This window comes from Pseudophryne corroboree, chromosome 10 (assembly GCF_028390025.1).
Source record: "Pseudophryne corroboree isolate aPseCor3 chromosome 10, aPseCor3.hap2, whole genome shotgun sequence".
In the NCBI taxonomy this organism is placed as follows: Eukaryota; Metazoa; Chordata; class Amphibia; order Anura; family Myobatrachidae; genus Pseudophryne; species Pseudophryne corroboree.
Window position 1 is genome coordinate 231,895,227 of NC_086453.1, and position 23,357 is coordinate 231,918,583.

A 23,357-nucleotide genomic window follows, 5' to 3' on the forward strand; every position below is an offset into this window, starting at 1 on the left:
AAAAGAAATAAATAAATTTCTACTGGTTATCTAAGTAATAGAGGAAAAGAGGATGAAACAGGGTCAGTCTGATGCCCGAACATCTCTGCTGCTGTAATCCCGGATCTTCCTGGCCTTTCCACAAATCCAGTCCATGTCATGAGGTCCTTAAACTAGGTACACACTATACAATTATCTGGCAGATAATCTGCCAGATCTAGCTGGTTGGAATGAAAATTTGGTAATGGATGAGAGCAAATGACAATCGACCATTTCTCCTAAACACTGGAAAACGAACAAAACCTTACGTTCATACAAATTAGTTATAGTGTTCACTCTAGGAGTGAAAAGGGGCAGGGCGCCGGACTCCGGGGGCACATGTGCGCGCGCGTCCAAAACGGGGGCGCGGCCATGCAAATTAGGGGGCGTGTCCACGGCTACGTCATTTTAGGGGGCGGTGCGGCCCACAGACGCTACTATAGAGAGCGTCTGTGGCCGGCGACGTCACTGTTGGGGGCGTGCCCAGCACCTCCGTCGGTGCTGGGCTTCCCCCAGCCCTCTCCCAATGCGTGAATGGATGCCGCGCGCATGCGCACGGCATCTATACACGCCGGGAGGGCAGGAAGCGGGCGGCTGTTCTAGCAGGGCGCCGCAAAAGGGGCAGGGCGGGTTTTGTCTGCTAAAAAGCGGGCAGGGCGCAGCGCCCTGCTAAAACAGCCTAGAGTGAACACTAAGTTAAACACAAATTTAACTAATTAACAGTTTTTGTCCGTTTTCCAGTGTTTGGGAGCAAATGGTCGATTGTCATTTGCTCTCATCCATTACCAGATTTTCATTCCAACCAGCTAGATCTGGCAGATCATCTGCCAGATAATTGTATAGTGTGTACCTAGCATAAGTGTAGTCCGCATGGAGCACTGTAAAGGTAAAGTGATAATGCCTGTTGCCGTGTTATAATGACCCATCATACTATAGGGCATCACTGGGCTGAATCACATATCAAAATTTTCCATAGATGTAATTAATAACAGCATATTTGTATAAAAATAGGCCATGGGGTGTGCTATATTTACAATGACTATAAAGAGCGTTCAACCCCTTTGGTATTTTCTTATAGCTTGGAATCAATATGCAATTATTCAGGGATTCTTTCCACTGATTAACACAATACAAACTCTAATGTCAAATAACAGAACTCTAAATCCCTTTCTTATTTAATTACAAATAACGCCCCCCCCCCCCCCCCACACACACACAATAATTGATTACATCATTATATCTCCCCGTGCCTGAGATTTATCAAATATGCCCCGGAGCACTTAGCTGTCTTTAGAGGTCACATCTGATTTAGAGATGGATGCAGAGGGGACTTTTGTCACACCGCTACTGCATCTGTATGGTAATTTCACGGCCGATGGGCGTCCTATTAAGATGCCCACTAGGCACGGCTCAAATCCGTTGATGTGCGCAAGAAGCTGCACAATCAATCGGAAATTGACCGCACCATCCGACATTAGTGCAACCCTAAGGTACATGGCCACTAGTCTGAATCAGGGCCTTTACACAAGAAATTAATAATGCAGATTAAAGAACAATTAGGCAAATCTAAGGGGAACGTTATTGAAAGCAATAATGAAATTGCCCCCCAGCCCACACAACTGCCCCCGCCACCTCTATACCCTTTACCAGCATCGTTGCAGCATAGTACATGTACTCCTTAGCGTGATGTAATAGTGTCACGCTGCCAGGAGTCAGCCAATGGGCAATGTTTGGGGCCCCCAATATGAGATTGCCTCGCTCACCCTATAATCTGGCCCTGTTAACAGTGATTTTACCATGGGTGTCATGGACACCCCAAGTGGGTGAATAGGTATCTGTACCCCGGCGGTCGGGATCCCGGTGCCGGTATGCTGAGCGGCGGGATCTCAAATGCATCCCGATTCTACCAAATGTTAGTACAAATGCACAGAACACTGATGCAATCAATGAATGCCTGTTTTCATTATGTAATTAAGAAATCACTTCTTGAGTTGTATTTTATTCTTTTAACATTAGACAGTGTTTAATGCTGATCAGTCATAAGAATTTACCCAGAAACACTATTTCGATGATGTAGTAAAGTAAAAGTGTAAAAAATGCAGAAGGGGTTAATGGCTTTTATAGCCACTGTGTTCTCTTTGTCTGATAATGTGCTTCTCATCTGCTGTAATAGCTAGCAAATAAAACACCCAGCACACTGGCAGCACCTTCATTGCAATCAGCAAGAATTCCCTAAGACTTCTGTTTCATTCTGAAAATAAGTTCTATTTTCTTCTTGGCGCATATGCACCCTGTGCTCATTTGGGCTAACATGCATTAAATAGGGTTAATAAATTGATGCAATATTAAAGGCATACTGTACCAAACAAATGAATGGAATATAAGGGCCTACTTCAGACCTGATCGCAGCAGCAAACTTTTTTCTCTAATCGGCAATACCATGGGGGTAATTGAGATCTGATCGTAGATGTGCTAAATTTAGCACATCTACGATCAGTTTCTCAGACATGCGGGGGGACGCCCAGCACAGAGCTAGTCCAAGCCGCATGTCTGTCCCCACCCCCCCGCAAGGGTGCAGAAGCATTGCACAGCGGCAATGCTTTTTCACCTGCTGAGTAGCCCCCTGCGAGCACAGCTTCTGCGCGCTGGCAGGCCGCTACTTGTCGCAGCGGCTGCGTGTGACATCATGCAGCCGCCGTGGCCCATCCCCGCAATGGTCCAGACACGCCTGCGTTGTCCAGACAGTGTCCCGCCAACAGCGTTCTAATGCCGTTGGCACGCCCCTTCCTGCTCGCGACCGCCTCTGCCTGTCAGTCAGGCAGAGGCGATCGCAGCCCTGAGATGCTGATTGCATCTCACTGGGCTCCCGGGGTGTGCACGCGCAGTACGGCCACTGCGCGTGCGCACTCCAGCAAGGGCTTCACACTGTGATCTCTGCTGCTGCAGCGATCCAGTCTGAATTAGGACCCATGTGCACTGCAGGTGGGGCAGATATAACATGTGCAGAGAGAGTTAGATTTGGGTGGGGTGTGTCCAAACTGAAATCTAAATTGTAGTGTCAAAATGAAGCAGCCAGTATTTACCCTGCACAGAAACAAAATAACCCACCCAAATCTAATTCTCTCTGCACATGTTATATCTGCCCCACCTGCACTGCACATGGTTTTGACCATTAGAGAAAGATTTTGCTGCTGCGATCAGGTCTGAATTTGGCCCTAAATGTCCACCTCTCTTGATAGAACGTTAGATGGATTACCCCTGCAACCTGGCTGAGCACAGACCATTCTCCGTAGTAATCGCCCTCTTTAGACTTTGCATTAAAACAAGTCATTTTGGTGTTCTGGTACGTAATAAACTTGCCCTGTGAATCTCAACGGTATCTCAAAAGTCTTCAGTTCTGACAAGCCCCTGAAATCTGTGACGTACCACCAGTAGCAGTTCTAAAATAGTTTCTGAGGTCTTTTAATGCTCATAGTGGTTCTGTGACTTTTCATAATGACACCCTGCAGTGCACGTGCAGATAACACAAATGTTACTTGATAAGGGGAAGTGCAGTCATTGTGCCTAGAAAACCTTTGGTGAATAAATCTACTGCATTGGTGCAAGAGGCTTTTCTTACATCAGACTTTTGCTTTAATCCAAACCCGCAGCACAATATCATTCTGATATGTGTCAGGGTAACAGAATTCTATTATCAGCAGTGGTCCTGGAGTGAGGCATGCAATATGAGGGCTGGCAAGATTTCTCTGCACAGCTTATTGGTTCATGAAAAAGGTGGCACAGACTGCAATAGCCTTTGCAGCAAGGGGAACCATTTGTCACTTAAAATATATGGTTGTAATAACATCAGAAATAGTACCTTATAAATCTGTCTTGCCTATGTCTCATATATATTTGATGTTAAACAGTTTTGCATACACAGTCGAGAGACAATAAATGCTTAAAGCAGCAATAGCTGAGTTCATTAGATACAGTATATATGTGACTATATATACTAATCTTGCATATGTTAGATCATAATATACATCGGTGGCGTATAATAAAAATTGCTGTGTGCAATATGTATTTAGATTAAATTGCATAATAAAAAAAATTGCTTGGTAAAAGTATTATATTCAAAGAATTTTTTTCCCCTACACCTGGAAAAGATAAAGCAAGATGTAAATTAGCTCAGCGCTACGCTTTTGAATGTAGGAGGTATAAGAATAAGAAAATCTCAATAAGTACAATAAAAAAACATTTGTTAAGAGGTAGAAACCACAACATGGTTTTTTTTGTGAATAATGGAGATTCGAGATGGTTGAAAAATAACACTTCACGTAGCAGCATAAGAATTCTCATGATGTTGTATTGTGCGGATTTTTGATCTGCTATATTTCAATTTCTAAGCATTTCAAATTTACATTTAGAAGTAAAGGCCTACAACCACTAATATCGCCATGGAAACCAGGATCTCCGCGGATAGAACACTCACAATAGCTTTAATTTCAGGCTACACTTTCTCAAATATAGAGAAAAAAATGTTTGCAAAGTGAAGCAATGAAACGATAACAGATGTTATTTTCCCTAAACTTGTCAGGATTTGCTTGTTGTTTAACTCCCTATTTTCCAAAACAGCATATTCTCATCCGCTGTGATGGTAGGCCCTAGAGTAATGAAAGCCTACATAAATAGGTCAGCTTATGAGGTAGCAATTATTCTTTTGACGACAAGATCTATGGTTCCATAATGACACCGTTGTCTCCTGTGTACAGGGTGAATGTAACATAGCTAATTGCATATTAACATGTTTCACTTGTATTGCTCCATATCAGGACAGAGGTGGGTTCAGCTTTGGCACAGCTGGTATATGGATGATGGCAGTCATCGAAGGTAGCCATCTTGTGTTTGGTGCCATTTTGTGAATATTAAGAAGATTATGAACGATTTATTTGCCTTATAGCTTGCTTACCCTGAGAACCAGGGCTGCTTTTAGATTGAGTTGGATATTGCCTATATATATATATATAAGTTTTGGTGCTAAGATCTAAATATGCTGCACAAAGAATCCACTTTCCCAGAAGATGTGAGGAAAAATGTGGGCGTTTTATTGCCCCATAGTCTAACAGTATGAAAACATAGCTAGGCCTTTTGTGGATCATTGGGTCGACAGTCAACAATAGGTCCACCCTACATGGTCGACATGCAAGAGGTTGACATGGTCAAAAGATCGAAAGGGTCAATAGGTTGATATAAGGATCAAATAGGGTTGGGGCTACAGAAAGGTAAAAAAGGGGCAGACTTGATGGGCAGAGTGGGTCTGATCTGCTGTCAATTTCTATGTTTCTATGTATCAGGTAGAAACCTGAAAAGAACGACAGGTAAAAAAAAAGTCAACACAAGGTTGACATAGAAATGGTTGACACAAGATGTTTTTTTTGGGTGCCATTTATCATTTTAAACCACATGTGACCCCAGTTAGTGCACTGATACGCTACGGGCAAGGTGCCACGCTGCACTCGGAACATGTTACCATTTCCACTCCTAGTCCATGTGGATGGTAAATGATTAAAAAAGTTGGGGGGAAAAACTACATTAAAAAAAACTTGTTGACCATATGTGTGTCAACCATTGACATGTTGACCTTTTATACCTGTTGACCTAATGCATGCCAACCATATGGGCTCGACCTATTGATTGTTGACCTAATTACTGTCAACCTATCATCTGGAACCCAAAAGGCCCAAAGGTAAAAGGTGCCAGTCTGTGTCCTGGGGATACATTTACTAAAAGTCAATTTGGATCCATTTGGATCAATTTTCTGTTAATATTGATCAATTTTTTATTTATTGTCTTTCAGGGTCTAAATCACACATTTACTAACAGATGATTCCTGACATCATTTAAAAAAAATGTCAAAAAATCATCTGTTAATAAATGTGGAATTTGGACCCTGAAATACAAAATCGACCAAACATCGACCCAAATTGACTTTTAGTAATACTATACCCCCTAGAGTAACATGCTATTGTTTGGACTTGTTGCTATCAGTATGTATTTTCTGGCCAAGTAAATTAAATCAGAGAGGTTATATTAAACTGGATTATTTCAGTTCTCCTACTGTCTGCAGCACACAATTATTGGGGTTATATAGTAATATGCTGCAATATGCACAAATGTGCTGTTACAAATAACAACCAATCAGATTGCATCTCTCATTTTTGTAGCACAGAAAAATGAAAGCTAATATCTATCTGCTTGCATTGGGTCACAGCACATTTCTGTATGTTGAAAATGTTTAGTGTTGGCCTTGATCCACACATAACGTGCATTTATGGCAATTAATGCAGACTTCTTGCTTTCCATCATCAAAGGCCTTTCTGCTGTACATCCAAATGGGAAAGTTGGCAGGTAAAGCAGCACTTTAGACAGTACTCACCAAAAGACGACTAATGTTTATGGACATGTAATAATGTAAATTAGGCTCTGCACACTCAAATAAGGGCATGCCACAAGGTGTATACTAAATAATAAATGGCTGCATACGAAGTGTTGTAGCATTCACAGTATTTGGAAATAAAAATCCCAATTATTTTATTAATTTATATGAGGTTGGAATTTATTATCAGTCTTGAAGATTAAAAAACAAACAAATAAAATTCTATGTTTCATTTATTAGTAAAACATGTTTAATTTGGATAGAAATGAACCGCAGTGCTTTGTGTGATTGTTATGTAATATTTTTTATTTGCAAGTTCTGTGAGTGTTAACAAATTCTGTATGCTATATTGCATTATTTTTTTTTGTTTAGTAAGAATGGCCTGTTCAGTCATGGTAGCTGTGCAGCTGCCCTCTAAAAGCAGCACTGTGAGGTGCCCTGGCACAAAAAGCTTGATGTTCCATTCCCTCCACTAGGGGCAGAGTATGACTAGCATGCAATACTTTCCCTGCTTGCCCTGCTTGCTGCTCAGGGAGCGCTTGTAAATGTGCTCTCCACATAACCTTCTTTCAGCAGGTCTCTAAGCTGAGCTCTCTCTCTTTCTCCCTCTCTTGCAGATCTTCATGCTCCCAGTCCTTGCCTGAACGTGGAGTGCAGTTTTGGAGCTGCATGTGTTGTGAAAAACAAGAAGCCAGTCTGCGAGTGCCAGCAAGTGTGCCAGAGTGTGTATGATCCCGTTTGTGGCAGTGACTCGCGCACTTACGGCAATCCATGTGAGCTCGAGGCTACAGCTTGTGCGCTCAAGAAGGCGATCACAATTAAACACAAGGGACCATGTGGTAAGAGATAATAAGAATGACAGTGATGGTCATAAACCCACTATATCTGTTAATCAGTAGCAACACGGTGTTTCATTGGCCCGTACTAAATGCCTAGTTTGATTCATCTCTTAATACTAGTAGTATAACTGAATGCAGATTGACAATTGTGTGGCTGATTGAGTTGTAGCAAAGCAAAATAAAGTAGGGATGGCCATTGACCACCGATGATTCAAAACTATTGATGGTCTATGGCTGATGTTGAATACTTTTGCCATCGATAGGGGGGAACAAGATAGTTTCCCGCCATCGATAGTACAGGACTGCTGGATTGTTTATTTTTTTTTCCCCAACAAGGTGCTGGGACAGAGAACATGGAGCCTGATACATATAGGCACATTGCAGCCCCACTGCATTTTCAGTAATGATACATTCCACCCCTGATTTCTAATAAGGGAGCACTAAGGTTCTAAATTTTCTAAATGTGTAGGTCAGTGCTATATGTTTCCTTCCTATATATGTACAAAGACAGGAAATATACCTTATTGTACAAGGCCATGAATATACTATGTACAGAAATTTGTGTTGTATTAGGCAACTAAACCTTTTTGGAAATGGGTTATCCATAGACAGTTCTAAAGTATTATGGCGGGATGTACTAAAAGTAAGATGCGGCAAAAGTCTGAAGACTGCCATGTTCTGAGTTTTGGCCTATGGGCTTTTTTTTTCTGCTATGGGCACATAGAGGTATGCAGGCCCCCCGATGCTTGCGTAGGTGCTGGCCGACTGCCACGCATGAGCAGAAAGACTCCCATGTCATACACCCATAAATCACAAAGGACTTTTATGTATGCGGTAAGTGGTGGGATGTATCGTATCCAAAATGCGATGCTTGATGAATTCCGCCCTTAGAGATTTAAGGGGGAATTCAATTAGCCGTGGTAATGCATTCAGTTAACGTGCATTAACTTAACACACCTATCGCATGATAATTCTGCTTCTTGTCAGTATGTGTGCTCCCGTTTATCACACAATTCAGTTAGAAAATCACGAAACCGCCATTCGCACAATACTTCTTACTTGTGTTACAGGCGTTAAGTATGGGTGAAAATGGGGAAATCTGCCTGTACCCCCAAAAATACAATCATATAGGATAACAGTATAGAAGTCTACAATTGGCCCTAAAAAAAAGTGTCAGATAGCTGCTATACGGATTGAGCCTCCGTTATCTTTGGCTGAGGCGTTAGTCGCGATCAGGCATACACAGCGTGCATGGGCACAAGGAGGCTTGCCTAGTCGTAGAGAGGCGCAGAGAGCATTTGGCGATACCTTTAAGTGTAATACCTGCGATCATCCACCAGATGTCGCTTTTTAAAATCACCATTGCGCATGTATGTGGTCTCCATTAAAATACAATACTGAATTACAGCGCAAGTAAGAACTACTTTACTGGTGCGTCTCATTACGCTACAGTATGCTACATTATGTCAAATACAGTATATAGTACTGTATTTAGTACAGTATATACAGACACAAATAGTACAGTATATACAGACACAAACGAACGTGATAAAGCCACAGTATAGTCCATTGACGTTAGGGATATGTGAGCATCCAAGTCCCGCAGACAAATTAACAAATTAAAATAGTAGTGTATACAGACGCAAGCGAACGTGTTACAGGTATGGTTTATTTATGTTAGGGATATGTGAGCATCCAAATCCCATAGCCATTTCGGCATAATCGAAACCAATGGGGTAATATTATGTATCTGTCATGCGGCGACGTGTCCGATTGGTGAAGTGTGCCGCTTTCCATGCTTAGAGTCCCGGGTTCGATTCCCAAAGTGCGAATGCATGTTAATTTTTTCCTGACACTGTATACATTTTTTATTTTTGTATCTATTGTAATATACCTTCACATTCAGCAGAAGTGTGCAAAGCTGCAGGAGCGTATCTGATGCCATCACTGGCTCCATAGCTGAGGGCTTCCAAGAGGCGCAGGGTCAAGGGCGGCAGCCACTTTGTCAACTTGGTATGCGATTCAGTTTGGTGTATCGTAATGTGCATAGAGCTCGCTTATCTCTATTGTTCCTGTGTAATATATCTAGGGCTTAAATCACTCGGGCATGACGCCTCATGTACTGTAAGCAGAGATCCCTTCCCGTTGGTGTTTGTTTATGCTGTTACGGGATTTGGACGCTCATATTGTACAAAACATATAGTATACTGTACATACTTTATCATCAATGAACTCCATTATTGCTTTAACACATTAGTTGCGTCTGTATACACTATTTTAATATATTTCTTTGTCTACGGGACTTGGACGCTCACATACAGTAACACTGCAATGGATAAGTGTTTTAACACGTTCGTTTGCGTCTGTATAAACTATTTTATTTTTATTTATTCTTATTGACTCTCAGTCTGACCATTGGAATGTGTGTACAGTATACAGTACATTAACATTACAGTCGTCACTTACCTTTTGCCAGAGCTTGTAGATCAATCCGTCGCTATTTGCTCTAAAGTGCTGGATTAGTGGAGCATTAGCCACCCAGTGGTGGAGATGTGTACTGCATGATGAGTATGTAGTCGTGCCTTAACGAGCCTGCCGTGCATAAACTCAGCAACCTAAACTATCGCCAAGGTGTGACTAAACCTCCGTTTAGGCGGAGAAACAGCAAAGATAAGGGAGGCTCCATCTGTATGCATTATTCTAAAATGTTGAAAAAATTATAGAAAGCAGTTTTTTGTTATGCAAAATAAATGCTCTACTTAAATTAGGGTTATATATATTTTAAGGCACTTTTTTTTTAATAACCCCCCCCCCCCAATAACTCACACCTGCAATCCTAAAGACACCCGTCACACTCTTAAAGTGCCCCCATATTCCTGTCTCATACCTTGTACCCCAATATCCTGCATTTCTCATGTTTTCATCCCAAAAATGACATGTAATTATTGGCCAAATAAAAATAATTAAAATCTTCTAAGTGCGCAAATATTCATTAAGGGGGTGTCCCATGGGTCCTGAATCAGGTCCCAACATTTTTACCTTAAAGTACGGATTTTCCCCAACTTTTCACCTACTCTGGTGGTAGTGGTGGTAAAAAGAAATTCCTAGTAAAACCTATGGAGAATTATTGCGGGTAAAGTTTAGCAAATACTTTGATAGGTCTGTTTTCGCAAGACGCAATGAAAGCCAGTTTTTGCTGCAAAAGCAAGTTATCACAGCTAATTGAATCCCCCCTTAGTAGGAAGGAATATTAGGACAGGAGGGTTCAGGTACATAGAAAGTAATAGGTGGACATTGTGAGATGTACTAGAATAACAGATTGTGTTTGAGACAGAGATAGTTACCTAGCCATGGTGGAACTAAAAGTCTGATTATGCCATTCATGCTAGATAAATCTAAAGATAGATAGTAAGGAGCCTATGTAATAAGCAGTAATTGTTTAGTAGGAAAATGTGGTTATCAATGCTTCTCCAAATTTAAGAAAAAGTAAATCCACTTATTTCTCCTCTGGTAGCTGTCTCTTTGTGCCACTTACCGATGACATGCAGGGTGGTAGGGAGGGAATAAAATGATGCAGGACAGTAAGCAGGGAATATAGAGATGCAGGGTGGTAGTGAGGGAATAAAGAGATGTAGGAAGGTGATAGAGACACGCAGGGTGGTAGGGAGGACATAGAGAGAAGCAGGGTCGCAGGGAATAGAGAGAAGCGGGGCAGTAGGGAGGTCATAGAGACGTGGGGTGGTAGGGAGGGCATATAGAGACACAGGGCGGTAGGTATGGCATAGAGAGACGCGGGGTGGTAGGGAGGGCATTGAAATGCGGGGCAGTTGGGTGTTAGGGAGGACATATTATGTGGGCTGTGTGCCCACAGCAGCATATTCTCCTGGCCCCCAGCCTGCACCGGACATGGCACAGTCTCACCTTTAAAATCTGTGCTGCGTTCAGACATCACCTCCCTGCAGCGTCACCCACTCTGCCCGTTCCTTCCCCATCTCTGGGCTTCCAGGTGCTGTGGTGTGGACTGTGGACGGAGTCCAGGGATCTGGGCACGCCATTGGTGGGGAGACACCATGTGACATCAAGCGTGGAGGAGGCGCCGGATCTCAGTGAGTATGCGGCGCAGGGAGAGCTATGAAAGCCTTCAGCTGCGCCGCTATCATAATAAACGTCTTTTCCGGCGGCCGCAGCAGCTGGATTTAAACAGGCGCCGCGGCCAGAGAGCGGGGGTAATTAATGCTGGAGGGGTAGGGGGACTGACAGCAGAACTTAGGACACTGCTGTAAATTTTTTTTTTTTTCCTAATTACAGCAGAGACTTGCTGCAACAGAAGCTGTGGGCCAATTTTGGTGTGTGGGCCTGGAGCTGCTGTTCCATCAGCCCCATTATTAATCCGGCCCTGACCGTACCCACTGACAGCCCTGATACTACCTGAATGTACCCACCGACACACTACTGATATATAAGTGTCTTTGGCCAAGTTATTGCTGAACAGAGTAGCCCTTGTTTAGGGATGCTACAGTAGCTTCCAGTATCCGTGCATTTAGCCTCTGCCTGACAGGTTAGGTTGGGACTGGAGGTGCTGAAATAGCTGCAGAAACAAGTTCACCTTGAGATGTTATCAACTCCACTTTCTTTTACTAAAAGCACAGCGGGATTTTGAATCAGGCCTGTGTCTGGTTTGTATGGGGAGTGAAAGGGTTAACACTTTTACCTCCCACATGATATTATTTTATTGCGAGATGGGATTCTGGGTCCTGGTAAAATGATGAGGTCTCAAAATATGCTCCTAGTTGCAAGCAATGAAAGTGCTGAGCGTGGATGAACAACATGTCAGAGACTGTGCACTGTTATTAGCTTTGTCTCTCTCACCAGTACAAGTGTCAGATGGTCTCATTGTGATACAGTGTGTGTCCATGTATGCGGTACACACGCTTACTGAGCACCTGAATGTCTATCACAGCACTCCTCTCTTCCCCGATAAGCAATTTGTTTAGCTTGTGTTGTCTGTTTGTGTACATTACCTAGCCATCATTTCCAATCTGTGAGATCCGGTACCTCTCCTGTATGCCCTCTCATCACTCTACACCACAGGTTCTCAAACTCGGTCCGCAGGACCCCACACGGTCCATGTTTTGCAGGTCACCTGTACATTTTTAAAATGTGACAGTTGGTGATACACAGTGCACCTGCTGGGTGACATGGAAATTTACGTGAACCGTATGGGGTCCTGAGGACCGAGTTTGAGAACCGCTGGTCTACACCATGGGACTTCATTCATATAAGAGACATAGCAGGTGTATTAAGCCTGGAGACGGCATAAGGAAGTGATAAACCAGTGATAAGTGCAAGGTGATAAACGCACTAGCCAATCAGCTCCTAACTGTTCATTTACTTGTTGTTTCTGTGACGGTATGTGCGGGAAGATGGAATCTTGTGTATTGTTTTGTCTGTGCAGCAATTGCCAGTAATTGTTCTCTCACACTTTTGTAGAATGTGGCATTTATTTTTTTGTACCCCAGAAACAAGTTTACAATCTAGGATCACAGTGTATTAGATTGATAACCTTTCTTCTACAGAGGTCACTGAACTGCTCCAATGATAGCAGATAAAAAATACAAATTGATATATCCTACAAAGGAGGGGTGCGTACGTGTAAGGTGAGCACAGTAAGAATGTGTTTACAGAAATGCTCCTCATGCAGACCACAGGAAAGTCGCACATGCCCCGGTTGGAGGCTTATAACTTGTGTGTGCTCAGCGCTTGGTAGACAGCATAAACCGATGATGATGATGATGATGATTGGAAGCGGCTTCGGATTGGCATTGTAATCCCATGAGATCAGCTGCAGATGCTCAGAGTTGCTTCTGCTCAGCTGCAGAGCATGCAAAGCCAAAGAAATCACAACAGTCGCCCGCAAAACAAAATTATTTGCAACTCTGATGCTGCACCAAATTGTGTGCTATAACTTTTTCATTTTATACTAATGCAGCCTTCTGGTGTAAAATAGGCTCACATGCTGCCATTGCACAGCTGGCAGTAGCTTGCGATTTGTTTACATCCTTGGAATAGTAGCGTATCGTATGACAGCAGTATATATATATATATATATATATATATATATATGTATATGTATATATATGTATATATACTTATTACCGTTATGTGGCTGCAGTTTGCATAAAAAGTTCCGGTTGTGTTGTACCTCTAACCAGTTTTCTGGCTACCAATTGAAGTTGGTACTTTTATTATAACTACTTTTACGTGGCCACTGGGGAGATAATGGCAGCCACTATTACACAGCACAACTGGACTGATAATTGGTCACTGACCGCTTGATCTTTTTCCTGTGCAGCATCTATACGCGGTATGGTTCCCCCTAAGCAGAAGAGAGAAGCTATTGTATGAAGAGAAATGAAAATGTCCAACTTTATAACTGATAACTGGTATACCAGCTCCAGTTGCTGTAACAATTCAAAAATATCCCTAGTGTAATATAAGTTAAAAAAAAATCCTTTCTTCTAACTACTTTGACTTTCCCTAAACTAGAGAAAATTACACACATTAGGCATCAACATAAGTGAGATAAATACAGTAGGAGAACACATGCAAGGACTACTGCTTTCTTGAAAAATCTGAGCAATCATGACAAAGTGTGCTTTTTTTTTTTACACTTTTTTGTCTCCATTTTGCTTTGAACATTAAAAAAATAATACTATGGGGCTAATTTAGATTTGGATGTAAGCATTGTTTTTGCAGATTTTGCACTTTGCATGCGTATAAATTTGCATAAGAGGCATGGTGGAAGTAAAAGGCCAAAGGATTGAATGTGAAATAAATAAAATAATAAAAAGGCAGAAACCTACATAATCTTACTATGAGATTTTAGGTCATTCTGAGTTGAGGGAGACCACATGAAGCAGAAGCTGGGTCCACTCCTAGCATAAAGCTACACCCATGTAGCGTGAACCCTGGGTCCAGTGAAAACAGGCATATTTATCTGTCCTAGCAACTACTCATGACACACACCAACCCTTGTGGATTTTAACCCTTCCAAAACCAGAATTGTTTGTGTTTAGGTATTTGAAGGGTTTCTCTGACAGACTCCCAGGGGCATTTAATTACTATCTGGGATTTAACAAGTGGTCAGAAGTTACCATGATATATGACCAGTTGAGCCCTAGCACTTCACCCCTTGTCTTCAGAAAAACTTGTACTATCCTTTGAAGTGGGATTTGTGAGTAGGAAAGTGTATTTTACACATACCCTCTGCTGTGAAGAGCACATGTACATTTTCTTAGACCAAATGGCTGGTGGTTTGGGACCCTGGCTAGTTAATTACAGGCTGGCATACAGTGTTAAAAATGACATTTCCATACAGAATATACATTGATACAACATGCAATTTGAATAATACCATCTTTTGGGAGCATTATAATTAGGGAGGCCAATCCCGGGCCATTTTTTCAATCCCGGGTATTGGGATTGAAAAATGGTCAGTCCAGGGATTCCCAGGATACCCGGGATTGGCTTTCAACTGTGTCCGGCCATCCCCCCCATGCCCCCCCCCCCCCCCTCCCCACCTGTCCCGCAGACATAAAAACAAGTACAAACCTGCACAGCCGTGTAGCAGGTGAGGAGAAGGCGGCGGGTGAGTGCAGGGGAGCCGGGAGGAGGCAGCGGGTGAGTGCAGGGGACCCGGGAGGAGGCGGCGGGTGAGTGAAGGGGGAGCCAGGAGGAGGCGGCGGGTGAATACCACCGTACCATCCGGCTCTGCGGCTGCTGACAGCGCAGCGTGACCTCACAGTCACAGGTTACGCTGCGCAGGGGGAGCTGGGAGGAGTGAGCCGGGCAGCGTCTGAGCGTCCTGAGTACGCTCAACTCTGATCCCTCAATCACCGGGATTGGAGCTTCCAATCCCAGGATTGAATCCCGGACGTTTTTGGGCCTAAATCCCGGGATTCCGATGATCCCGATCCCGGGACTGGCCTCCCTAACTATAATAATTCACCTCATGGTCATGGCCGGATTATAACTCATTAGACCGTGAGCACATTTTACCTAGGGCACACAGAATGCATACAGTCATGATATGTAACTTTGAGGAATCACTGTAACCCAGGGCAACACCACAGTGATAATAGTGAAGTCAGAGGCGTTGCAATGGTGGAAGAAGACTAGGTCAAGTGAGTGACTGCTGGGGTGGGAGGGCAAGTGGGCCATTGGATGAAGTAAAATAATGAGATGAGGGAGAGAAGCTGAGAAGTAGCAGCATCCATGGTATTGTCCAGAGGGGGATTGACGTCACCCAGGATAAAGGAGGGAAGGTTGGTAGAGAGGAAATAGGGAAGCCAGGCAGGAGAGATAGTTAGGAGTAGTTAGAGGGGCGGTAGATAACAACAACACATTGGTGATTCAGATCGAAGAGGCAAATAGAGTAGACCTCAAAGCAGCAGGAGAGGGTGGGTTGGTTGAGGATGTTGGATACAAAGGATGCAGGAGGGAAAGGATGCCCTTTCTGCTACAATGCAGGTTACCAGGAGAGTGAGGGGCTCTTATAAGAGAGAGCGGAAGTGGTATCAGAGAGTGAGAACCATGTTTTGGTGGTGACAAGGAGGCTGAGTTAGAATAGCATGCTACTATTGTTCATGGAAGTTGTGGAGAGAGTGTAGGGATAGGACAGGAGGCAATGCTGAGAGGGGCAGCGAGGTGGGAAATGAAGATATAGGAGGGAGAGAATGATAAAGTAAAAGGAGAAATATAGCGAGGGGAGCCTAATTAGGGAAGGAGTATTAGTAAGATAACCAAAGAGAATAGCGGGGGGGAAGGGGTGATGAAAGTAGGAGGGGCCAGTGGAGTAAGGGGGAATAATAGTGAGTCAGTGACTAGGAGGTAGACCCCCACATTAAGGATTTCCTGCAGTAGTGACACCAGGCCCTCTGCTACTATATTAGCATTTTTAAGGGGGCCCTGTGCTACTGAAATTACTTTGACTATACATGTAAAGTAATCCTACTTAAATGAACATTCTCCCATGAGTTCTCCCATACCCTTTGACAGATGCTTTGATCAATCCATTGGTTGTATCTGGTAATTCCAGTCAAACATTTACCAGTTTTTCATATTAATGTGGCCACTGGATGGTAACACTGAATTCCTACCTGGTTAAAGTTTTGTTTCAGAAGTGCAGACAACTACTGTATGCCAGTGCAGAAAATAGGAACAGTGATACGAAAAACAGTGGCAATGGGGCTTAAATACAAATAGGGTGTGTACTCCTTTTAAATACTGTTGCATGCTATGGATGCTTGGGAAATTCTTAATTAAAAATCATAATACAAGCCCACTGTCTATTTCACAAACGTTCCTAATTTTTTTAATTTATTTATTCATTCTATCCATTTCAGACTCCATAAATGTTTTTTGCTTTATGAAGCGAGAAAAATAAATGAATATTTCCATAAATGAATTGTATTTTCAATTACAAAAAATGATGTTGAAAGCTGAAATATATTTGCTTGGGGCAAAAGTTAGGATTTAGTTGAGAACCTACCAGAACACAACTTGCTTTCAAGAGAGAATCAAACTTTTTCAAACAACAATCTTACTGGTTGCTGATTTCCTGAGTGCGAGTGCTGTAAAATTTACAAATGCAATAGACTGTAGAGAAATGTTCTATTAAACCTTCCTTACGCATTTCTTTTAGAAATTGTATGAATAGTGACATTTTCCCCAAGAGGTACATTTCAGAAAGGATTTGATGAAGTAAAGTAGTCCACCACCCCCACCCGTTACAATTACAATGAATGCTAGCTTTATGCAGTTGTCCTTTTCACACCCTTTGACCTTGTCAACGTGCCCAAGGACAATCTGTTGAGTTAATGGCATCTGATGTATTACTGCAGGGTGGCAGGTCAATTAATTAAAGTGGGTGCAGGTGCATCCATGCTATCTTGGGAGGACAGGCGAATGACATGCAGAATGCAGCTGGAAAGCAGAGTGGGAGATATTTATAGCTTTTTCTTACCTCTTTTATTTATTTTACTCTATTGCAGATCTCTGCAGGAAATGTCAGTTTGGAGCCATCTGTGAGGCAGAAACTGGCCGCTGTGTGTGCCCAACGGAATGTGTCCCCTCTGCCCAGCCTGTGTGCGGGACTGATGGCAATACATATGGCAGTGAATGTGAGCTTCATGTACGAGCCTGCACTCAACAAATTAACCTTCAGGTGGCAGCGCAGGGAGATTGCAGTAAGTGGATGATCCAAACCATTCTGTATGTTTGAATTTTCTGTGTGTTTAATGCTGTAAGTAGTCACCGGACTGGTCCAGTTATGTTGATTTAGAGGAAGCAAAGCTTTTAGACATTGGTATATCCACTTATTCTCTCTGGTTCAGGTAATGTTATGTAGAAACCCAACGGGGAGAGTAAAATATCCTTCCACCTCCTTCCCCATTAAAGTAGAAGCCACTCCATGGTTCCACCTAGGCACCACATTTTCAGAATCCGGACATCTTATTTCTCTCCCTCTGTCTTCCCAGGCCACATGTGATCCACCCAGTAATGTGCGGTGGGGTGAGGCAGAGCCTTTCCTGTCATACTAACATTTGTGCCAGAGTTTTGACTGAATAAAGTATATGAAAAATACAAATAATATGTTAAAAATATCTTCTTTCTATTATTCTGATCAATTTTATAGACAAATCTCTGGAGTAAAAAGTCTGTGGCAGGTGAGGCAGTGCCTCATTTGCTTATCTTTTCCGCCCATCACTGATCAAAACTCACTACATTAACAGGAGTTTATACTGCTGCACCTGTGTATAATGCCCACATGAAACATTTGGCTCTTATATTGTGTGTAAATCTGGCTCTGGTACTAATCAGTGCCTCCTGAGAAATTTACCTCACCGCACGTCCCTGGATCCACCCAAACCATAACCACAAATCATTAGTGCCCCAATATGTAAAGCGCTTTGACTCCTATTCATACTTGCCTACGTTCTAAAGATGGCTGCCAGGGAGGTCCCAGTTGGAGGTGTGGGTGCATGGTGCCATAAATCGTGACATTGCAGAAACATCCCTTGTGGTTGAGTCATGTTATACCGGTCTCGCGTACTTCACTGAACAAGCGGGCAGAATCTGGGAGGGTGGTTTACGCTCTCAGGAGCCAATGAGAGCTCCCCAAAATGTGACACAAACATTCTGGGAGAGTAGGCAGATATGGTCCTTTTGGGATAAAAACGATATAGATGTAAATTTTATATATATATATATATATATATATATATATATATATATATATATATATATAATATGTTTCCATATATATATATTTCCTTTGATCCCAACTTTAGATCAAGTACCCTCTTCTCTATGCAGCCTCCTGCATCTCAGAGCATATACACAAGCTTCTGGTGCCAGAGATTCTGCTCCTGTTAGACCAATATCATGTTTTCTTCCCACTTGTTCAGCATAACATGCTCATACAGTCTAACAATTCACTTTAGCCCTGATATGTAAAAATAATTCAGAACTGAGAACATATTTTTTATACATTTATTTTCAAACCTTTTGGCTATGGAATGGAATTCATGATGTGACATAAATCACCAGAGTATCCAATACAACCGAGCATTCTGTAAACCTATATAAATAGCCGGAAAAAGAACAGTACCGATCAAAGATCTGGCTTCATTGTGTCACATTGAAATTACCAAATTTCATCATTTTCCAGTAGCAGTAACATACAGAGGACAGCACAGGACAGCCCATTTAATACGTATGTTTTACTCCAATCTGATTAAAGTGTTCTTTTAGGAATTGTTTAAAAATAATAAAATTCCCCAAGCAATTTATTTTTTCATTTATAATGTGTAAGCTGTGATCTGTGATCGAGGCGTTTTTTTTATTAGAGTACCTGTGAACAATTTATTGTGGTCATAGACCTTATTATTAAAATAACTTTCACACTTTGACTGATTACATGACAGTGTTTCCATCATCTACTCATTTGCGATTAATTGCAATAGCCCCCTTACTGGTCTTTCTAAGAAAAAACTCTCACCACTACAATCCATTCTGAATGCAGCTGCAAGGCTAATCTTCCTAGCAAGACGTTCATCATCTGCTGATCCACTTTGTCAGTCTCTTCATTGGTTGCCCATATTCTACCGTTTCCAATTTAAAATACTTCTACTCACATATAAAGCTATTAGCCAAACTACACCAACATATATCCCTTCGCTTATCTCAAAATAACTGCCAACTCGACGTCTCCGCTCTGCACAAGATCCGCGTCTCTCATATGCACGGATTACTTGCTCGCATTCACAATTCCAAAACTTTCTTCGGGCAGCGCCCACCCTATGGAATGCCCTCCCACACACTATAAGACTCTCCTCTACCCTCCAAACTTTGAAGCGTTCCCTGAAAATTCACCTCTTCAGGCAAGCCTATCAACATGCAAACGTACGTGATGACCTCATTGTTAACTATGAACTATAATTACATATATATTGTGCTAGAAGCACTGGGGACTATGTAATGGTCTGCATGTGTGTCACAGCTTTCTATTTTATGCTTGTTAAGCTCCAGGGAATTGTGTATTATATTGGAAAGGCAGCTTCCCAAAATGCTTTGCTCGGGTAACAGTTGGTTTAAGGCAGTGGTTCTCAAACTCTGTCCTCAGGACCCCACACAGTTCACGTTTTCTAGGTCACCCAGCAGTTGCACTGTGTATCACCAACTGTCACATTTTAAAAATCCACAGGTGACCTGGAAAACATGAACTATGAGGACCAAGTTTGAGAACCTGTGGTTTAAGGATTCCACGTAGAGTGAATGGAGAGAGTTCAGGCTCCATTCCTGAGGTCCAGTTCAGATTGTATGGTCTCCCAGCAACACATCTGGCTGATTAGCAGCTGTGCATACAAGGGCTATAGGAAAGTGCTGTGTTTATCTGACTAACTGGGCGAATGAAGAAGAAATCTATGCAAAGATAACAGAGTAGCTTATTCTAAGGCTGGGTTCACACTGGTCAATGTATCATCCATTCTGTCACAGACATTTCACGTCGGCCCTGCAGCACAGCTAATATTGGTATATCTTACAGGTATAATGGCATGTCCCGCTCTGTGTACGGGTGACCCGCCAACTGCTAATGCATTGCCTGCAGGGACCACCGCCATTTTCAAATGCCCACCAAGCAGTGATGTATAGCAGAATCGGACACTTGATCAGCTCAGTGGCCAGTCGGGGTACATATCTTTGCAGAGTGTACCAGCCTAAGCGAGACAAATCTGCCTATTCTAATTGTATCAGTGGTCTGGATATTTGGTCTCCCACATGTAGAGGCGCGCTACTGCAGCTGCTTTAGCCGTAGTCACGTCTGCGTCTATATGCTGATACTAGTAAAATAACTTCCCCTGGTGTACAAGCATGTGTCTGAATGAGGGGTGGATCCAGTGTTCCCTGTAACATTTCTCCCCTGCCCGCTACTGCTGGCTGCTGGATGGCAGAGCAGTGACACGTCGGGCAGGGAGAGAGTACAGCCTCCCCGGACTCTCCTCATACTGCACACAGCACACTCCCTGCTGCTATACAGTAGGGGATAATTGTTACAGGGGGATTCACAACTGGTCTGAATTTGTAAAGACTGAGACGACCACATTGAGCATCTTTAGATGGCAGTAATACCATTTGGTGCATCTTTAGATGCAACCATTGGTCACACCATTAAAATGTGCACCACACCATGTGAGCCATGAATGCTAGCCATACATCAGGAAGATATCGTTCTAACCAGCCAACTAGTTGGCTGGTTGGAATGATAATCTGTCAGTGTGTGGGAGCAAACGATTATCAGCCATTTGCTCCCACACGCTGAAAAACGTCCAGAAACGGTCTGTCCAACTAGTTGGGAAAATCAAACTTGTTTGATTTTCCCAACTAATCGTTCAGGTGTATGGGGAACTTCCCCCCCCCCCCCCCCCCCCCAACTGAACAATAAGTAGGCGGACACTAACCAGTAGCGTCCACCTACTTTAGTCCCCATCCACATTGCCATCATCTACCCTGGCAGCCCGTGATCAGCGGCAGCAGTGGTGTGGGAGCCGGGAGCAGGACCAGAGGCAACTGCTGCAATCCATCACTACTGGGATGCCCCTCTCCCCTCGGGATCGGTGCAGATGAAGAACCAGAGCTGATATAGCATGTCACTACCCTTCCCCTCCGGCACTCGTGATCACTGTGTCCCCCATCCCCCGACACCTCTTCACCGTGCCCCCCACCCCCGCCGATACCTGCTGTCTAGCACCTCAGTACAGCCGGCTGTGGCACTGTGCACCTCTCTCCCCCGTATAGTCGACGACACAGTGCGCACCTCTTTCCCTGCAACGGTGACAAAGTGCGGGTAGGAATAGCCTGCGGCAGTATTTCATTGTCAGGTCTCACCTGTCAGCCCGGGATACCTTGTAGCGGCAGGGTGGGAAGAGGATCAGGCTGCAGCAGTTCACAGCCAAGATGACTTTTATACTAGTCATTTTCTGGTCTGGTGGGGGTGCGGTTGTTCTCCGGCGGTTTATTCCGGGTCCAAGAGGGTGATTTACAAGCTGCTGGCATAATAAAAAAACTACATAGTCCCAGCCTTCAGGGGATACCCAGGTTGTTGGGATCAGGGTTCAGGTGCTAGAGCTATTCCCCGAGAGGCAAAGCTGCACTTAGGCTAGCAGAGAGAATCTGACCGGGGACTGGATGTTTGAGGGGGCATATCTATGGCCACCATCGGGCCAACCGTTAGCTTGAGGTGACATAAAAAACTTAAGTGTTCCCCCTTTCAGACAGTACCTGATTTAAAAAGTGTGGGTGCCCAAAGATCAGAGATATCTGCTGTCAAGCTGGCTAAACCAAAACCTGGCAAGGCTGCTCTTTGTCAGGGATAGCAGAATTTCCAAACTCTGGTTGTGTGGGATACGGTCGTTAGGTCGACACAGCTTAGGTCGACAGTCATTAGTTCGACCACTGAAGAGCAACATGCATTAGGTCGACATGGTCAATAGGTTGACATGGTAATTAGCTCGACAGGTCAAAAGGTCGACATGAGTTTTTCACATATTTTTTTTCCTTTCATTTTTGGGATTTTTCCACACTTGACAAATCCACGTGGACAATGGGCACCTTGCCCGATGCGAGGGGGCACGGTCCACCAATTAGGGTTCTCCATCACTTTACGAAGAAAACGACACCAAAAACAGTCCAAAAACTCATGTCGACCTTTTCACATGTTGACCTAGTACATGTCGACTTAATTCCAAAGTGGACCTAGTGCATGTCGACCTAATGCCCATGTCGACCTTCAGTGGTCGACCTAATGACTGTCGACCTAAGTTGAGTCTACCCAACGACCCATACACGGTATTGTGAACCCAAATGTCTCAGCCAGGGCCGTAACACACACACACACTCTCTCTCTCTCTCTCTCTCTCTCTCTCTCTCTCTCTCTCTCTCTCTCTCGTAAAAAGGGGGACTCTGCTACCGTAATGTGTGTAAAAAAAAGAAAAGAAGGGGGGATTCTACCTGCCGTACTGTGTAAAAGGGGACTCAGTCTGCTGTACTGTGTAAACGGATACTCTACCTGGCATACTGTGTGATGGGGCTCTAACTGGCATAATGTGTAAAAGGGTCTCTACCTGGTGTAATGTGTTTAAGTGGCGCTACTGTACAGCGTTATTTGAATAATGGAGACTATTGTGCAGCTTAATATGAATTGGTATTATTTTATGGCCACGCCTCTTCCCCATGAAGCCACTTTCCTATATTTTTGGCTCGTGCCCACGGCGCACTGGCCCTGTTTGTATATGGGGGGGACTGATGCTGTTTTTTGCACACAGCGGTAAAATGTCTAGTTATGGCACTGATCTCAGTGGACCCAGATCCGATTCTCAAGCAGACAACTGTGTTGGAAGGAGGGGACCCGACTTGAAATGCCAGAACGGTCTGAATCCACCACTTGCCATCACTTGTTAATGGGGTCCTTATTTATTTAAAACATGATCAAGTAGGCGGACACTGTACGCCTACTTCTGTGA

General features: G+C 43.4%; 1 protein-coding gene across 8 annotated transcripts in view; it reads left to right on the top strand.

Moving 5' to 3' along the window:
• Nucleotides 1–23,357, top strand: part of AGRN (agrin) — a 709,575-nt gene that overhangs the window by 517,369 nt on the left and 168,849 nt on the right. For all 8 annotated transcript variants that reach the window (XM_063943138.1, XM_063943142.1, XM_063943139.1 and 5 more), the window contains 2 exons: nt 7,054–7,275; nt 17,328–17,522. In XM_063943138.1, the coding sequence (XP_063799208.1) occupies nt 7,054–7,275; nt 17,328–17,522 (417 nt within the window). The remainder of the gene's footprint in view (nt 1–7,053; nt 7,276–17,327; nt 17,523–23,357) is intronic.